The sequence below is a fragment of the Pleurodeles waltl genome, chromosome 11, assembly GCF_031143425.1.
Source record: "Pleurodeles waltl isolate 20211129_DDA chromosome 11, aPleWal1.hap1.20221129, whole genome shotgun sequence".
In the NCBI taxonomy this organism is placed as follows: domain Eukaryota; kingdom Metazoa; phylum Chordata; class Amphibia; order Caudata; family Salamandridae; genus Pleurodeles; species Pleurodeles waltl.
In genome coordinates this window covers 880,046,155-880,066,551 of record NC_090450.1, presented here as the reverse complement: position 1 = coordinate 880,066,551, position 20,397 = coordinate 880,046,155, and the positions used below count along the sequence as shown (strand labels likewise).

The 20,397-nt window shown below is 45.0% G+C and overlaps 1 protein-coding gene across 7 annotated transcripts in view; it reads left to right on the top strand.

The window, feature by feature from the left end:
• The window catches only part of ACACB (acetyl-CoA carboxylase beta), a 1,528,264-nt gene that overhangs the window by 776,472 nt on the left and 731,395 nt on the right, over nucleotides 1-20,397 (top strand). For all 7 annotated transcript variants that reach the window (XM_069214760.1, XM_069214756.1, XM_069214757.1 and 4 more), the window contains one exon: nucleotides 3,566-3,684. In XM_069214760.1, the coding sequence (XP_069070861.1) occupies nucleotides 3,566-3,684 (119 nt within the window). The remainder of the gene's footprint in view (nucleotides 1-3,565; nucleotides 3,685-20,397) is intronic.

Genomic DNA, 20,397 nt, shown 5'->3' with positions numbered 1-20,397 from the left:
CCCCTGGCCTGCACCTGGACCCTGCACTCAGAAAGACTGCACCAGCTGCACACTTGGGCTTCACCACAAGAAGGACTTTGCCTGGCTTCAACTGGTTCAAGGAGGGACTCCCTGTTTGCTACAGGTGAAAAATTGCTATCCAGAGTCCCCTGCACCAACTCCTGAAAAAGTGACCAGCTGACCACTGTCCAGTGGCCAAAAAGGAGTTTGCGCCAGGTGCATTCTGGGAGTTGAAGTCCGCACTTCCCAAGGACCATCACAGAACTTCTGGACCCTTGGGGTGAGCTGTGGACCCCAAAAGAACCTTAAAAGAACATCTGGGTGAAGCCCCAGAAGTTTGGAAAAGATTGGAGAATTTTTTAAAAAAAGCTCCATAAAGTGACCGACCCGACGCGGAAATTCTAGCCAGCTTGCCTCAACCGTGACGCGGCCTGACTTCGTGGTTCGTCCCGGTAAAGAAAAACATCCAAAAAAGAGACTAAGTCCGAAGGTAAAAAGTTGACCGGGACCTCCCAGCCATCGTATCCGAGAAGGGCTCCACGGACGTCGGATCAAGATCCAGGTTTACCCCGGTCGAAGGATTTTCATCTCGAAAAAACGACTAAGTCTGAAGGTAAAAATCACCACCGAGGAAACCGACTTCGCGTATCCGGACAAGGGCTCCAGGAGGTCGGATTCAACTGGCAGGTTCGTCCCGGGGAAGAAAAACATCAAAAAAGAGACTAAGTCAGAAGGTAACTTTTTAACCGAGGCCTCCCGCGACTTGTAGCCGAGCAGGGCTCCATCGCGGTCGGCCTGAAAGTTTGACTTTGCCCCGGTCCTGGTGCAACCAGATGACCCGATTGGCGCTTTTTGTTTCTAAGCGCTAGAAAATAATAATACTTTAAAAATTCATATCTCCGGTTCCCCTGAACCGATTTTAATCGTTTTTGTGTCATTTTAAAGATAAAAATATAAGCTATTTTTATAAATTGGTTTTGGATTTTTAAACTGTTTCCTGTGTTTTATTTAATTACTGTTTTGTGATATTTGAATGCTTTACACTTTGTCTCCTAAGTTAAGCCTTGACGCTCGTTGCCAAGCTACCAAGGGTTGAGCTGGGATTAATTTACTGAGACCTAACTGTACCTATGTGGAGGTTAGTGGCTTGTTGCTAGGTGTAGGTACCTACCTGCCCTACCAATAGCCCATTTTCCAACATGGATGTTTCCAAAAAGGAAAAAAGAATCCGAACCGAAGATGTCAACTACTTAGAAGGGTCACTGAGGCGTACATCTGACGTTATTCAAAGAAGGACAAGGGACCAAATTGTTACGACTTGATAATGCCCACAGAAAAAAAAGAAAAGGGAACAAAAGAACCAACCACTAGATAGTGGGATAATGCACAGCAAATGAACCCAGAACATTCTTCAAGCTTCTAAACTACTCCTAAATGTAAGTAACCATTTAGATTTCCACACATCTTTTCAACAAACCTAACCTCAATACCATTCACGCTAAGGTAGTTAGTAAAGGTATTGTAAACCGTAGTCCTGATGAATGGCTTAATACTTTTTTTTAAAAGATCTCTACATAAAATTAAACACATTGACCGCACTTGAGGGTCTACAGAACTGGATAAGGTCAAAATATTCCTTTGATTGTTCTAAAATTTAGCTAAAGTAGACCGTTTATTTTTGTCTCTTCATTTCTCTATATCTTGACAAGCCCTTGATATATTGTCGTAATTTTCCTTTTCATTCTGGAACTATTATTAAAGCTGCCTAGTTGCTCCAATTTAAGAGCTCCTGCATTGGCAAGGAGCCCACCCGTATTACCAGAAAGTTTCAGCACGGGTGTAGAGTGGGCTTGAGGATTAAATATGCTGTATTTGTGTGGGTGAGGACGCACCATCAAACAGGAGGTCATATCTAACACTGTTTCTGTCTTAGGCATGCATCTTTTTTGAGAGCGAGTATGCTGCCTCTAAGCAAACCTTGTTTTTGGTTTGCCCTTTGATCTACAATCTAATTTATTTGGTTGGCGGGGGTGGTCCTCTAGACCTGACTACGCCACTCACCCCTTTTAAGTTACTACACCAATTCTTACCTAATCATTGGTCACCACTAACAAATACAAAATACTTAACTGGCTCCTAAGAAGCAAAGAAAGAGTTGGCTCAGTTGGACACTTGGGCCCATTTTAGGGAAGTGCGTTGTGGGAGCAATGGGCATTTGCACCCGCTTTGGGTGCCCCCAGGGCACTTTGGTACTAGAGAAGGGGCTGCAGGTGCTTCTGCGGCCCCTTCTGTAATGCAGATATCACTGTTGCACATATAGCACCAGTGCTTTTGGTAGAGGGTGTTTCGTCATTAGCATGGGGGCGTGGCACCATGCAAATGAGGGAATTTCTTGGCCTCTGTGCCCATGCCATATTACCGACATGAGCATAGAGGCAAACATGCCTTTAGTATGTGCACTGAAAGTGTGCCACTTTTAGTGCACCTCCTTAAAGGCTCCCTCCTGGGGGGGGGAGGGGGGAAGGGGGGTAGGGGTCCCATGGACCCCCCTGGGACATCCCCTACCAGGTGGGTGCAGTCACTAACTGCCCTTACCTGCAAGTGGTTCTCTCACCCCTCCTGGAAGTGCAGCCTGGTAGCCTCCTGCACAGAGAAACATGAAGCAGCGTTTTCACCACTGCTCCTTATTTCTCTTGAATGCAGTGCCACCAGGGCAGCACAAGTTTGCTTTTACCTTAAGGGATGGGCATTCTTCCTAATAGGGCGCACTTTCCCTGTTTGCACCCAGCGCATGGACTTTAAGGTGTGACGTGGCAGCACAAACAGTAAAAGTGTGCCTTAACTGTAGTAGGGCCCCTGGACTTTTAGTAAGTTTATGGTTGTTTGTTCATGTGATTAGTAACCAGAGGCTTGTCCAATATACTTGTTTAACATAATTCTGTGTTGGCACCAGTATTTGTGTTATATCCAAACTAAAGAATAATCTTCATGGCCGCAAATGTATTTAGTCCAGCAATGGTACTAAGTATTCTGCCAAGGCCCAATTAAAGCTGGTTTAATTGTCATGGGGTAAATGTGGACATTTTTTCCGTAGAGTGAGCATTGTATCAGGTAAGCACAGACTTGCATCCAGAGTTCAGTGTAGGGTGCGCAGTTTTCTTAAAAGCAAACACACAGTTTGCTGTTGCCAAGTAATATTGCTCCTTTGTACTGTAGCATGCCCTAAAGTATTGATTATGACATATGTTGCTCTGTAAAGTTAAATACATTTTTAGCCAATTTGTTTTAACAACCACTTTAAACCACATGCGTGGTTTCGTTTTGCCACAATTTTCTTTCAGTGACACACCTACAGTTCTCTTTGAAGGAGGTCTAGTTTGTGCATTAGCTGCATTGTCACTTATATAGGATTTCATCAACTTGCTTTTGGTTCCCTGTTAGCTCTGTTTAAACAGCAATGTGAGGCGGGCAAGCCTAATTAAATCAGTAAACTTAAATCCTCTTTAGGAGAAACAATGCCATATTATAGATACGACTGTATAAAACATATATTTTTCTTCTGTAGGTGTACGTGCGGCGTGGCTATATCGCTTATGAACTGAATAGTCTGCAGCACCATCAACTCCGGGATGGCACTCGTGTTGTGGAATTTCAATTCATGCTACCTTCATCTCATCCAAACAGGTAATGGTTAGTTTGTGTATTGCCCTTGTATGTTGATACATCATTAAGTCAATATGTTATTTATTTAATTGTGTTAATGTTTTTGTAATTTGTTGAACTAAAATGTTTTAATTTGTTCCAATTTTTGTGGAACAATATTACTTACCTGTTCATTCTTTTAAAATAGTTTAATCATTGCATTTGTTAATTGTTGAAAGAGCATTGATATGCCTCTTTTGCACGAGGTAGTTTATTTGAACCGCTTACAGACCTACTGGATGGAAATCTCATTGAGCAATACACATCTCTTGTCTGCCTTGTAGTGGTCTGTCTTGAATCAAATATTGGTCTAGTCTTGATATTTCTGTAGACGTGTGTTTTATGGTGATGCTGTTTGTTTTCCTAGTCCTAAAGTGAAAAGGTGGTTGCAAAGAACTTTCAAACATCCTCATGGTGACACTGGCTGGTACCATGACTAACCCATAAATCTCAATACTAGCAAAACTACAGCAGCATTGTTCACCAGAATAATGAATACTGAACACCATCAGATCTGCCCTAATGGAAAGGTAACACTGGACTGTAGACTTAGCTGGAGAAACTTAATTGGGAAAATTCATCAGAATTCACCTACCAAACTGGCACAATTACACCTTTAGGAAAGTACCATCTTTCTGGCTTAGTTACCCCCACCTTTTGCCTGTCAGTGTGTTTGGACTGTAGTTCACTGGGATTCTGCTAACCAGGGCCCCAGTGACTGTTCTTTCTCCCCTAAATTTATTTGCTGGTAACTTCTTATACCCACAATTTGTATACTAGGGCACCCATGCAAGTCCCTAGTATATGGTACCTAGGTACCCCAGGCATTGGTACACCCAGGGGTCCCCCATCGGCTGCAGCATGTATTGTGCCACCCATGGGAGCCCATGAAAACCGTGGCTGCAGGCCTGCCATTGCAGCCTGTGTGAAATGATGCATGCACCCTTTCACCACCGAACCTGACCACTGCATCAAACATAAGTCACTCCTCTGGTATGCCCCTCAGCCCAAGGGCGGGGTGCATGTCTCTAAGTGTGAGGGTACCCCTGCATGAGCAGGGTACCCCTACAGTCCCCAGGCCAATTCCTGGACTGTGTAAGTGCTTGGAAGCCCTCTTCAGGTATGTAGTGGATACTGGTCAACACAAGTGGTCCAACTACATAATGGGTTCTCCGAACCTAGGCATGTTTGGTATCAAACATGTTGGAACCAAGCAGCTACACCGATTTCAGTGTTAGTTGCATGATACCATGTACTCTGGGGGCTCCTTAGAGGATCTCTAGAAGACTATACAAGGAACTCTCTGCAAGACATCTTCTGCTCCTGGCCTCCGGAACCACTGCTGGTCTGCTTTTGGAACTGAAACAAGACTGTATACAGTTAGGAGAGCTCCCACTGCAACATTTTCTCCAGCTTCTGCTAGATTTCCACAACATCCATGGCTGTGCATCCTCATTTGTCACAAATTTTGCATCCACAAAGCAAGAAGGAATCTCCCTTGGATTGAAGGAATCACTCCCCTGCATCCGCAGGCACCTCAAGACGACATCGACTGTCTGGTGGATCCTGATGGTGGGCCCTTGCTGCAGCCACTAGAACGAAACCCCTATGTACCGCAACTGTTGCTCTTGCCGAGGCTTGTTGGCTCTTCTTCCAAGGCTCCAAGAAGCCCAAGCTTCCAGCACACTGCAGCTTGAAGATCAGCTTCCACTCTGCAGCTCCTGCAACGTGGGACTCTTGTTTTCTTGTGCTGCTGAGGCCTCCCTGCAACTCCCTGTGCCTGATGCCATTCATCACCCATGGGGGCTCCCCCGACTAAGGCTGGCTTTCCTCCCGGCTGAAGGCCTGCCCTGACTCTCTTCCACAGGTCAAGTTACTAGGACCTTGCTAGTCGTCAAAAACCTACAGTCTTCCTTTCTACAACTATTTGTATTTGCCTAAGCTTGTTGGTGGCCCTGCTGCCACTAACCCTCCAGCAATCTGGCTACCGACGTTGGACAGCTCGTTGGCAACTCTTAGGATCTCCTGCATCCCCTGGACTCTGCAGCTGTGTTTCTTCCTTCACTGTCCTGCAGGAACTTCACCTCTAAGAGGGTGTGCATTGCCTACTTGCACTGCGTGGACATCCCCAAGTGGGCGGGACGCTGTTCCCCTTTTTTTTCAGATTCTTCACATCCGGAATCCGCCTTTGGGTTCCACTGGCTTAATCCTCGGCTTGCGACAGCAACTGGACAACCAAGGGTTCAATTGACTCCAACAAAGGTTTCTGATGCTATTTCCCCTCTATGCTTCTGGGCTGCCTGGTGTAGGTACTCCAGTATTCTGGGTATACACAGGTGGGGGCACTCTCCAACCTTCTTTACACCAACTGGTTTTCTCAGGGTCCACTGGGAAGGGTCCTGAGTCCATAAAAGCCCAACCACGACTGTCCTGTGTTGGCCTATGGGGCACCTGGTTCAATAACAATTCTGCACCTGGGCGCCTGTGGGATTTCTACTGCTTACATATGGTAATTTCGTACTACCCTAGCCTGTGGGAGTCCAACACACTTACCGCAGTTGGGCATCTCCATTCTTATACCACTTTCTTAGTGTATGGTTTGGCTTGTTACTAAGTGTATATTTTGTGTGTAAATATCTCCAAGTGGAGATGTACCAATGTTGGAGTATTCTTAGTGTTGTAATAAAGAATACTTTATTTTTGCAACACCTGGTGTGTTTTTGTTTTTCTTGTGAACAATTACTGACTATTGTGTTATTTCAAGTGCTTTACACTCCAACTGGATAAGCTTTAGACGCTCACCATAGCTACCCATAGAGAGCTTTTGCTATCTGGACACCTAAACATTATCACAATGGGTTGCCTGGACTCAGTATAGGGTGCCACACCACAGGTGTACACCATAAACTGAGCTAGCCTCCTATACATATATCTCCAGTGGCGATATACCAATGTTAGTATAGGCTTAGTGTTGTAATAAAGAAACTTTATTTTTGCGACACCTGGTTTGGTTCTTCCTTGTGTAACAGTTACTGACTGACTAGTGTGTTATGGCAAGTGCTTTGCACTCCTACTGGATACAGGGTCCTGCTATGGACACTCAAAGTTTATTTGTCTACAATTTCTGCTTTTTGAGGTTGCCTGGTGAACCTTCTTTGTTTAAGTCCCCCCTACTGTAAATAAGTGCCCTAAAGGCTTACATATGTTTCCCCCATACCCATTCATTATGCCCCAATGTGATTTGAAATTGGTTTAGACCGTTCTGATGTAAGCTCCTTTTTATCATCTCCACAATTGTCCTCTCGAGCTTCTCACTTTGAAAACTTCCTTCCTGGTGGCCATTACATCTGCCCCCAGGGCAAGTGAGTTGCAGGCACTGTCATCTAAGCTGTCCTATTTTTCCATCTACCCTGACAAAGTGATGCTTCACACTAGGGCCTCTTTGTAACCAAAAGTGGTTACACCCTTTCATGTAGGCCAATCCATCACTTTGCCTACTTTTTATGCACCCCCACATCCTTCTAAGGAAGAGGGGAGATTCCACCACCTGGACCCAAAAAGAGCATTGCCGTTCTACCTTGATTGTACAGAAGAGTTAAGGGCTATTATATCACTCTGCACTGATACATTAGTGAAAGTCAAATTAGGCCCTACAGCCATATCCGCAGAAACAGTCTACGCTAGTACGGCACTCAGATGTGTGTTTTTAACCCCATTCTCTTTAATCTGTTCACACCACATTTGGAAAGCACCCTAAACCTCTGTAACCCCTCTGCCTATATTTGGAAAGCAAACCCTCCTGTTATGCAGTATGCTTATGTTAAAGTGATACGAAGATTGCTTTTGTGCTTTTGCTTGGAGTCTTAAAGAAGAGCAAATAAGCTCTCCCTCACCATCAATAAAATCAAGGTTCTGATATTTAGCAGGAGCCTTGCAATAAAAGGGGCATGGCTTCCTGCTCAAACTAAACTTGAACGTGCAACTCAGTAGGGGATGCAACCACGATCAAGCCTGTCTAAAATACAAGGCTTTGTCTTTAATACTAAATTTTTGCTCCAGAGTAAAAAAAAAAAAAAAAGCTGTCCCTCCATATTGAAACTTAAGAGTGCTAAATTAATGCTGTTTCTTCATTATGGTACTTTATTTTTCCACATGAACATGGGTCACTTCTTTCAGTGCCTTGCCTGTTGCTCCCTGATTTCCGTACTAGACTGCACGACGCAGTGCATTATTAGAGTTGGATTCAACCGCTAAAAACAGGAATTATTTGAGCATCATGTGTAATTTATTGCACTAAGCTGTGTACTGCTTCTATGGGAAGTCTAGAGCACCTATTATGGTACAAGCTCAGTAACTCGGACAATCCTTGCAAACAATATATTGTTTCAGCAATTGCTTCCCTCCAGTGTGGCCACATTTGGCACTTAGCTCTTCCTTCACTGGAGTTGAAACTCATAGTAAGGAAACATGTTAAACGTAGGAGAAAGGAAACTCCTGGGTGACTATTTGTAGGAAGTTGGCTCTGTATGCACTATTTCAAAGTAAGGAATAGTATGCACAGAGTCCAAGGGTTCCCCTTAGATGTAAGATAGTGGCAAAAAGAGATAATTCTAATGCTTTATTTTGTGGTAGTGTGGTCGAGCAGTAGGCTTATCAGAGGGTAGTATTAAGCATTTGTTGTACACACACAGGAAATAAATGAGGAACACACAGACAATTCCAGGCCAATAGGTTTTTGTATAGAAAAATATATTTTCTTAGTTTATTTTAAGAACCACATGTTCAAGATTTACAAGTAATACTTCAAATGAAAGGTATTTCACTTAGGAACTTTAGGAACTTTGAATTAGCAAATAGCATATACAGTTTTTACATAAATGACATATAGCTATTTTAAAACTAGACAGTGCAATTTTCAACAGTACCTGGGGGAGGTAAGTGTTTGTTAGTTTTTGCAGGTAAGTAAACCACCTACAGGGTTCAAAGTTGGGTCCAAGGTAGCCCACCGTTGGGGGGTTCAGGTCAACCCCAAAGTTACCACACCAGCAGCTCAGGGCCGGTCAGGTGCAGAGGTCAAAGTTGTGCCCAAAACACATAGGCTTCAATGGAGAAGGGGGTGCCCCGGTTCCAGTCTGCCAGCAGGTAAGTACCCGCGTCTTCGGAGGGCAGACCAGGGGGGTTTTGTAGGGCACCGGGGGGGACACAAGTCGGCACAAAAAGTACACCCTCAGCGGCACGGAGGCGGCTGGGTGCAGTGTGCAAACGGCGTCGGGTTCGCAATAGGTTTCAATGGGAGACCAAAGGGTCTCTTCAGCGATGCAGGCAAGGGGGGGGCTCCTCGGGGTAGCTACCACCTGGGCAAGGGAGAGGGCCACCTGGGGGTCGCTCCTGCACTGGAGGTCGGATCTTTCAGGTCCTGGGGGCTGCGGGTGCAGTGTCTTTACCAGGCGTCGGGTCTTTGAAGCAGGCAGTCGCGGTCAGGGGGAGCCTCAGGATTCCCTCTGCAGGCGTCGCTGTGGAGGCTAAGGGGGGTCAACTCTGGCTACTCACAGTCGCCGGGGAGTCCTCCCTGTAGTGTTTGTTCTCCACAAGTCGAGCCGGGGGCGTCGGGTGCAGAGTGCAAAGTCTCACGCATCCGGCAGGAAACGTGTGTTCTTTCAAAGTTGCTTCTTTGTTGCAAAGTTGCAGTCTTTGTGGAGCAGAGCCGCTGCCCTCTGGAGTTCTTGGTCCTTCTAGATGCAGGGTAGTCCTCTGAGGCTTCAGAGGTCGCTGAACCCTGTGGAACGCGTTGCTGGAGCAGTTCTTTAGAAGTGGGGAGACAGGCCGGTAGAGCTGGGGCCAAAGCAGTTGGTGTCTCCGTCTTCTTTGCAGGTTTTTCAGCTCAGCAGTCCTTCTTCGTCTTAGGTTGCAGGAATCTATCTTGCTGTGTTCCGGGAGCCCCTAAATACTCAATTTAGGGGTGTGTTTAGGTCTGGGGGGTTAGTAGCCAATGGCTACTAGCCCTGAGGGTGGATACACCCTCTTTGTGCCTCCTCCCTGAGGGGATGGGGGCACATCCCTATTCCTATTGGGGGAATCCTCCATCTGCAAGATGGAGGATTTCTAAATGTCCGAGTCACCTCAGCTCAGGACACCTTAGGGGCTGTCCTGACTGGCCAGTGACTCCTCCTTGTTTTTTTCATTATCTCCCCTGGACTTGCCGCCAAAAGTGGGGGCTGTGTCCAGGTGGCGGGGGCATCTCCACTAGCTGGAGTGCCCTGGGGCATTGTAACACCAAGCCTGAGCCTTTGAGGCTCACTGCTAGGTGTTACAGTTCCTGCAGGGGGGAGGTGTGAAGCACCTCCACCCAGAGCAGGCTTTTGTTTCTGTCCTCAGAGAGCGCAAAGGACCTCACCACATGGGGTCAGAAACTGGCCTCTCAGCAGCAGGCTGGCACAGACCAGTCAGTCCTGCACTGAACAATTGGGTAAAATACAGGGGGCATCTCTAAGATGCCCTCTGTGTGCATTTTTTAATAAGTCCAACACTGGCATCAGTGTGGGTTTATTATTCTGAGAAATTTCATACCAAACTTCCTAGTATTCAGTGTAGCCATTATGGAGCTGTGGAGTTCGTTTTTGACAGACTCCCAGACCATATACTCTTATGGCTACCCTGCACTTACAATGTCTAAGGCTTTGCTTAGACACTGTAGGGGCATAGTGCTCATGCACCTATGCCCTTACCTGTGGTATAGTGCACCCTGGCTTAGGGCTGTAAGGCCTGCTAGAGGGGTAACTTACCTATGCCATAGGCAGTATGAGGTTGGCATGGCACCCTGAGGGGAGGACCATGTCGACTTAGTCATTTTCTCCCCACCAGCACACACAAGTTGGCAAGCAGTGTGCTGAGTGAGGGGTCCCTAGGGAGGCATAAGACATGCTGCAGCCCTTAGAGACCTTCCCTGGCATCAGGGCCCTTGGTACCAGGGGTACCAGTTACAAGGGACTTACCTGGGTGCCAGGGTTGTGCCAATTGTGGAGACAATGGTACATTTTAGGTGAAAGGACACTGGTGCTGGGGCCTGGTTAGCAGGGTCCCAGCACACTTCTCAGTCAAGTCAGCATCAGTATCAGGCAAAAAGTGTGGGGTAACTGCAACAGGGAGCCATTTCCTTACACTATTCATTCCACTCTTTTATTCAGTCCTTGATTTATCAGACTGCTTTCAAAATTTGAGCAAAAGCACAAAATGGGTCGTCTTTGCCTCCAGGTTTTTCCCTTTATTAGAACTTACATTTGGCTGGAGATAGAAGAAAGAGGGAATCTCACGAGCCACATTTCCTCTCCGAATAGGGAGTCCCTACTTCACTTCTTATGTATCTGCCATGAACTCATACTCATTTTGCAGATATCTTTTAAATCCAGCAAGCTGAAAAGAGGCTGTATTAGCATGCCTAGGTAGTGATGATCCCTAACTTACATGATGTTTTATCAATTTAATGACAAAGATGTTGTCTTATTTTGCACTGAACATTTTTGATTTTTTTTGTTAATTTTATTTAGCACTTTTGTTGTTAACATATGTTTGTTCTTCTCCTTTTGTACTTGATTCTAGAGCGCCATGTAGACACCACTCCTGTGCACGGACTTCTGATGTTCATTTTTAATCGCAGATTTCTTACCTTGTAAATGGTGCTTTTTTCCTGCACTGCTGCCACACACGGTAGTTGGCCTTGTGCTGCTCCATGTCCGATTCGCCTTTTTTGTCTTTCGAGTGTGTCCACGTCACTGCATATCCTATGTGCATATCAAACACTCCATGTGCTAGCATAGTGGTGGCAGCCTTGGATCTGGCCACATGGGTCCTCAAATCCTCCGGAGGATGCATCTTGGGCGATGCATAGTATATTTTTATACAGAGTCCTGTGTTATCCTTCTTTTCATCAGTGACCCCCACAAAGAGCTGATCATCCACTTGATGTTCTTTGGTAAATCAGTGTGAAAGTTGAGTGCTCCTCTGGGGTCCAAATGATGGGTGTCTCTTCTTTCGATGGATGAGTTGGAGCAAAGAATTCTGGAAGGGTAATAGATTGTCCAACATAAAATGGCATCACCAGTGTTGGCACAAATGCCCTAGTCCACAACACAGTTTGTGTGGCACACAGACGTGGTATGGTGAGTGGAGAGACTGAACTTGTAGCTCGCTAATGCAAAGATTATTGCTATGAGGAAGGCCATTTTGAGAATCAATAGACTCAAAGGAAAGCCTAGCATTGGCTCAAATGGACTATACATCAGGAAGGTGAGGACCAAATTAAAGTCCCACTCGGGCATTACAAAAAGTTTGGGTGAAAAACATGTGAACTAAATATTTTAGGAAACCATCTCAATAGGCGATTTTAAACAAGTACAGTAGGTCTTCTAAATGTGAAAAGACAAACAAGTAACATTTACCTTTCACCTGAGGGTATCCACGAGGTGAGGAATCTTTGGTTAGAATATTGAGATACCTTTGTATGAGGATTTTGGAGCAAACTCCGACTTACGCAAGCCTCTTTTTCTATATTTGTGACCAGTGTGCTAAGTGGATGTCCCCTCCTTAAACTACACATTTTAAACCTTGTAGAGACGGCTGCAGACAAATATCTGAGACTGCTTCCCCATGATATATCTCTGGCGTTTGGCATCATATTTTGACTCCAAGTCCTGTGAGCAGTCTACCTTTATGCATGATAAGGGTCTCCTGGAATGTGCATCGGCAAGCACCATTGGAAGTTAGGTAAAGGTCTCTTCTGCTCAAAGTCAAGGACACGTACCTGGTTCCAGTCTCAGGGATTGTTCCATGATAAGCCATTATCTAGGTCCAAGTCTTCGGGAAAGCCAAAGAAAAAACACAAAGTCAAAGTGGGCCTCACTGCAGCATGGCCACACACTGTCTCAGAAATCATGGGACGTCAGTGTGTCCTTCGGTCTGGCTCCCAGCCTCCAACCAAGGAACCAGTGCTGCAACTGATCCCGATGCACCTCAAATTTCCAGGTACATCAGCAAAATGAGTTGTGTATGGAGACTATGCTCCTGTTTTCGGCACCCTACTAATTCCCTCTGGTGGAGCTTTGGCCCCTATTGATCTGTGGAGGCCTCTAGGCATGTTAATTACATCCCAGTGGGTCCACTCTCAGTGCCATCTGTGCCTCCCAGTCCCACTTTGGGTTCAGCTCCAGCTCTAGAGCCTCCTTCGCAGCAGGAGCCACAATCCATTCTAGTGCCCCCTGAGTCAACGCTGGCACCTATACTGCTGACGACAGATGATGTCTATCATATAGGTATATCTGCCTCTGAGTCAAATCCTTCTCGACCTCGATTGAAGCAGAGCACGAGCTCCATACATTCACAGAATATATTCTGACCCTGCCTATGAACCACCCCAGGTATCCCATCACTTGTGAATTGGACCGTGACCAAAGCCAACCACGTTTTGTGGATGATGATGATGGGAATGATTTATGAAGATGACAAATTGTTTATGGACCTGAAAGAGGCCAATGGGCTGGCCATTACCCTTAACACTGTGGCTGGTTTTTCCCTCAGTCTTTTCACAGAAGAGTCTGCCCCATTCTCCATGATAATTAGCAAGCAGCCAGGGTCCTAGATCTACATTTGCTTTCTGTTGAGGTAAAGACCAACACACTCAGAGTTGCTGTAACCCAGACAGTCCTACACTGAACCACTACTGCTGTTCCATGAGGATGTGACCAACGAACAAACAATTTATTCTTTCATGAATAAAAATCAACTTCCAAATCTATTAAAAGATGTTCTAACTATTAATTCTGTGGGCATAAATACCTCATTGTACTAGTTAATGTATTTCATCAAATGAAATAAACTTCATGACTTTACATTATCTTGTGGCTATTACTCCTTGAAGCATAACTATTATTCCTGTTTGACTTGACCCATTTTGCTAATTCAGATTTCTAAAGCCAGTGCATGTGACGTTTTCCACTGTTGCATAACTAACGAGCTACAGACACGATTGAAATGTTGAATTGCCTTTTTGATTGGTCCAGACAATGGAGATGAGAGGAGTCCAGTATAGATAATTTTAGAGTCCCAAGTTAATCACATGTTCATCCTACACTAACACAATTGCCAATTTAATTCCATTATTCTTGAGTTAAGGGCCATGTGGATCAATTCACCAGTGATATTTGAATCTGAGGTATATAATAAACACCCATCTGCGAAAAGATTCATATGTCTCTAATTAGGCCCCCAAATAACGTATTTTAGTTTTCAGATCAGGCTGTATTGGTGTTTTTGATACTGAAATCTTTTTCCTCTTTTTACATATACTCTGAAGCCATGAGTGTCACATTATTATACCAATCACCTATACCAGTCAGAGCAACTTTAAAGAGGGATTTCATAAGGTTGTACTTGAAGACTGATGGAGCTTTTAATTTGTTGAATTGAAAGAGAAACCAAAACTACTTCACAATAATTTGAAATAGAAATTGATCTCAAACCTTCCAATTATTATTCAAGATTAAAAAGGAACGATGGTATTAAAAAACTTAATTTTCTCATCTTCTTATAGCTATAGATTCCAGCGCCCTGGATGTCAGTCAGGTGGCCATACTTATACGCTTTGAGTGGTATTAAGGCAAATCTGAAGCGCAACAGTTGGCTTGAGGTTTTCTATAAGTAGATCTTTTCGAGCAATACTCAGTGCCCAGAGGATATAGTTGCATAGACTGGTCAGTGAAATTTCTCTGATTTTCCTCCCCAACGTTCCCACCTTCCTCTTCTTTGAAATATTTACAATTCTAGAAATACTGCAGCTTCAGTTTTATTTTTATCCCTACCAAATGAGGTTCACAGATCACGTTGACCTCTTAAACTAAGGACGATGGAGAGCATGATAAAAGTAGTTTAACAGGGAGGACTGATTTTTCTATCTAAGCATCAATCACTCAACTTAAGAGCTCAATACCTGAGACAGACTGTGCACATTTGTGCTCATCATAAGGAAATTTAACCTTCATGCTCACACGTAGGAAGGAGTTTAATCATGAACAAATGTATGGCCGGGATTCTGTTGCTGATACTTAGAAAAGGAAGTAAGTGCTCAGAAAGCTTCTTCGTGTAATTGTCTTTGCAAAATTAGATTTTGGTTCACAGTTCATATGGTCTGCAACTCTGCTGCCCAATTAAAGATTTTGCTGCTCAGCTGTGCTGGTCTCAATCCTTTAGAACTCTTTAGGGACAATGGCATTGTGTGGCTTGGAGTTATTAACTTTTTCTTGTGAACTATGTACTCTGACAGGAGACTCTCTCCATCCGTTTTCTTATTTGGAAGTACTCTGATTTATTTATAAAAAAAAGCCTGTGCTCCAAGCCTTTCAGCCTGGACTCCAGGTTCTGTTGATTGAATAGACTTTGCATGATTCCTAGTGTTGGCATTTTACTTCTAAAACGACAAAACGGTTCAGACTCTGTATGAGTCTGACCACTTGTTTTGGTCATACTCTAGGTAAAACAGCTAAACCCCTATTGACGGCTATAGTTGTTTACATTTCCAAATCTTATATAATCTGTAGTGCAGGCACTTCAAAGTCTTCATGCTCACTCCATCATCACACAAGCTGCATAGTTGGTAATTCAAAAATATATTCCTTTCAAAGAAATTTCAAGGTCAGCAAACTTAGGTAGAACGCATGCTTTCTGCAAGTGTTAATCCATGGATACTTCTTCAAGGAAAGATGCAGCATTCACCCATGAATGCTGCACAACTTGTTTGCTAAAGCCTGGGTGGGTATGTGCTGTCTGCCCATTATGAGGGCCTCTACGAGGTTCCTGGTGCCACCTCATTATCTGCCCCTTGAGTTACCGTTGCTCAGGTTACTGGTAACCCCAGGGATGGAGTTAACAGGTGTTACTTTTGGAACCGTTCGGTTCCTTTGAGAAATTGCCAGTGGAATCAGTAATTGGGGTTCTCATTTTCCCAGGTTACTCTGCACTTGGTTCTTTGGTTTCATCCAGCAATTTTGGCTACTCTCAGCAGTCTGTCACCGGTGAAATGTACCTGGTCAATAGATTTACCAACAATTTCGTAATTACTCCAGTTTTGGAACTTTCATAGATTCACATGCTTGAATCATTCCCCGTCGTTGAGATGGTACTTTAAAAAAGACAATGTCCCCAAAGACATAATAGCTATATCACTAAAAACTCAACATTTTAGTAATCTATACAAGTCCTTATGCAAAAAAGACCAAACTTTAGCCTCAGCCAAACAGAGTGCCCCAGCCTCTAGAGCCCACCTGGAGAAGCTCCAGCACCTCATATTTCTACTGCACGTCATGCTAGGGATTCTCCTCTGAGCTCTGCTCAGTTCGTTCTTGTGGAAGAAGATTTAGTCACTACATCTGAATTTCTACTCGCTTATTGAGTTTTTCTGATTTACACTCATACTTTCTGGAACCTGTTATACCAGCATAATGTCTGACAGAGAAAGAAAGTCTCTTTAGAGCCTGCAGCACTTGTGGGAAGAAAAGGCTCCATTCAGAAGATCCTCATACAGATTGTATATATTACCTCTATCCTGAACATTCTGCAGCTGACTGTAAGGTATGTTGTACCTTTTCCTCTAAGGGATAGAGAGGGGAGATTGTTAATATGGCTCCAGAAGCTTAAATCAAGAAAGAACCCTGTCTCAGACTCTGACACTGAGGAGTCTTCGTGGTCTTCTAGGAGATCACAAAAGAGGCAAAGATCACCTCATTCTGAAAAGGGGTCAAAACAACCCTCAAAGACTTTCAAAAATACCTCACAGGAGTCTGGTGAAGGCCGCAGTCTCTCATCCTCACCTCAGGAGAATAGATCCTTCTCTAAGTCCAAGCATCGGCCTTCAACATCAAAGGAAGTGCCTAAACCTTCCTCAGAGCCATCTACGCCGCCTCCAAAGATTCTGACGGTGTTCAGAAAGCCTTCTTCAGCTCCTGAAGACAGACTATCGACGACGATTCCATCGTCAACGGAGTCCTCATTGTTGACACTGTCGTCGACGAGAACTTACACGGCTGCTGCATAGACGGTGACGGTAACCAGTCTCTCGTTGGTGGCTTCCTGCTCGTCGGCGATAACGAAATCTAGGCCGTCGACGCTGAAGATCAAAATGTTGTAGACGGCGATGATGCCGATGACTGCTCCGGCGATGACACCATCGACAACGAGGATTCTTACGTCTACGCTATTGTCTGCGACACCGTTGACTGGGGCTGGTGCAGTAGGACTATTGGACATGACTTAGTCGATGACCTCGTTGACGGCACCTTCGACGAGAAGAAAAACTGTCTTTTTCTGGGAGAGATGTAACTCCAAGAGCTACATCTCCAAGTAAGGTTACACCGTTAATCCCAACTCATTTTTTGGAGGAAGATTCTGATAATGATGGGCCGTTTGGGGCTGCCCATAGCCCTTCCCAACTTCATGTTAAGTATCAAGACGATGAAGAGGAGTATTGTCAGCAGTATTATTTCCTCAACAACAGCAGCCATGTATACCAGAAGATATGGGCTGTGTCCCGAGTTCCCTTATTTCTTATCTACAACTTATGTTGTCAGTTTACAAAAAGAGGTTTCCATCAGCGACACAATTGGACATTAAAATGGTTCCTCCTCCCTCGATGCCTGCCACTCTAGTGCCACAGCCTAGTTTATCTCCTAGATCAGCCAGAAGTACCCCGCAAAGGTCTTTCATACAGGTTACTGACTCTTCAGACGAAGAGAGAGAAGAAGAGTTGCAGGATGCAAACTCTGATTGGGACAACTATATATTGCCAACACCCTCATCTCCATTGCCTACTCCGGTGGATTCTCCCCCAGGAGCTATTGGGGGTTTCCATAATCTGCTTGAGAGAGCAGCAGAGAGAATTGCGTTGCCCATGCCATCTAAGCAGATGGATTGTTTTTTGTATGACTTCAAGGAGCCTTATCAGATAAGTGTCCACTCCATACCCATAGTAGGCTACATCTGGGAAGAAGGTCTCGAGGTGATGAGAAATCCAGCTACGGTGACGGAAGTCTTGCCTAGATTTTACAAAAAATATAAGGCCCCAGAAGCCACACCAGTGTGTCTAGTTAGTCATCCGAAGCTGGTCTCGGTCATAACCCAGGCAACGCAGAGGCGTTCAAAAAATCCTTCAATGCCAATTTCAGCTTCTCCAGACAAGGAAGGAAGAAGACTAGAAAACATTGAGAAGCGTTTCTATTCCATGTCGGGTCTGATAGGAAGAGCAGCGAATTCATTGGCAATCCTGGGGAGTTATGACAGACAGCTGTGGGCTGCGATTGTCCCGTATCTAGACCATCGGAAGACTCTAAGGTGGAGGTGAAGAAAATCCTCTTGGAGGGAGAGCGTACCTCGGCTGAGGTGATAGACTGCGCCATGGATATAGCAACCACAGCTTTTCGGCAGCTAGCTGGTGGGGCAGTGCTGCGGTTTCAGGGCTGGCTTAGGGTGACTTCCTTTCGTCCAGAGGTTCAGAATAAGGTATTGGACCTCCCGTTTGATGGGGAGGCTCTTTTCGGCAAGCATGTTGAGGCACTACAAGCCATCAAAACAGATACAGACACTGCAAGCTCCTTAGGAACTCTTCAATTTAAGAAGATGCCCTTTCGTGCCTCCAGAGGTTGAGGAGTTTCGACATATCAAGAGGGTTACCAGAGCTTTCGTTACCCCTCCTATACTACACAGCAGCTCCTACCTCAATACTCCCAAAGGCAACCACCTCAGGCGTCCTATTCTAAACCCCCTCCTAGGGTAGACCGCGTCAGAGCAAAGAGGCTGTCAGACGTCAATGACATGTTCCAGACTCCAGCTACAACCTTACCACAAATCCAGAAGATAGGGTGAAGGATATCACACTTCTATCGGACGTGGGAACAAATAACATCGGACCAGTGGGTTTTAAAGATTGTTCGATTTGCCCATACTTTAGAGCTAACTCAACGCCCACCTTATCGTCCTCCTCATACCTTCTTTCAGAAGCATCTAAAACAACTCCGGCTGGAGATCGTGACCATGCTCAGGAAAGGAGCGATGGCGAGGGTTCCTTCTTCAGAAAAAGGCAGAAGTTTTTACTCCTGTTTCTTTCTGGTGGGCAAAAACTGGGAATCTTGACGTCTCAGTCTCCATCTCAGGGATCTAAACAAATACCTCAAAGGTCAAACCTTTTGCATGATCACATTGCAAGTCATTCTTCTCTGCATGAATCACAGAGATTATATGACGTCCCTGGATCTACAGGACGCTTACTTTCATATTCTGATTTCACTTGCCCACAGAAAATATCTGCCTCTCACAGTAGCCGGCAGCCATTTACAATTCAAGGTTCTTCAATTTGGCCTGAAGTCCACCCCCAGAATCTTTACAAAGTGCCTAGCTCTGGTAGCGGCTTCCCTGAGAAAGAAAAAACAGTAAATGTTTCCCTACTTAGACGATTGGCTAATAAAAGGGCGGTCGAGCTGGACCTCAATCTGAATCGGAACAAGTGGAACATATTGCCAACAAGAGTGACAACCTTTTTAGGGGCAAAAATTGACACCATCAGAGACAGGGCTTTTCCTTCAATGGAGAGACAAGCGAGACTCATTTGCCTAACAGAGTACAAAGACAAAAGTCTCTTTCTGTGCGCACCTACAAATCGCTTCTGGGGATGATGTCTTCTTGCATACAGTTAGTCCCCTTTTGTCAACTGAGAATGCATCCTCTGCAGGAGTAACTAGTTCTTCAGTGGATACAGAGAGAGGGCTCATTCAACAATTTGATTACAGTAACTCCTCGGATGGTTCAAGTGCTCCACTGGTGGAAAGACCAGTTAAACATCGCAGTTGGTCTTCCTTTCCCACTCCTTTGCCCTCAGTTAGTCATCACCACTGATGCCTCCCTACAGGGGTGGGGAGCATATCTTCAAGACCTTTAAATCAGTGGAAAGTGGAGTAACTCCTTCCTAAAATATCACATCAATTTCCTGGAGTTGAGAACGGTTTCACTGGCCCTGCAGGCTTCCCTCCCAAAAATAAAAGACTCAGCGCTTCTCATAAGAACAAACAATACTGCAGCACTGCATTCTTTAAACAAGCAAGGGTGAACAAAATCTCTTCTCCTATCTCGGGAATCACAGAATATTTGGAATTGGGCCATTCCCGATGGCATCAGTCTACAAGTGGAACATCTACCAGGAAGGCAGAACGAGACCGCAGACACTCTCAGCGGACTGACGTCCTCCTGTCACGAATGGGAGGTGAACCAGGAGGTACTCGACCAGGTCTTCAGGAGGTGGAAGAATCCCAAACAGGATCTTTTTGCAACTCTGCAGAACACCAAATGCCGCTTTTATGCAAGTTGGGTTCACCATCGGGGCTCTTGGGGGAATGTGTTTTCGATGGCATGGTGCGGAATATTTGCCTACGCTTTTCCACCCATTCCCCTGATCTTAAGAGTACTTGCAAAGATCAAATGAGAACATTGCAGGCTCTTCCTAATAACTCTGTTTTGGCCCTGCCAACATTGGTTCTTGGAACTCCTGCTGCTCTTGGAGGTGGACCACATTCCACTGAAAGTTTCACCACAGCTTTTGACAAGGAACGAGGGTCAGATTTTACATCCGGACCCCAGATCACTCAAATTATCGGCCTGGCTCCTTAA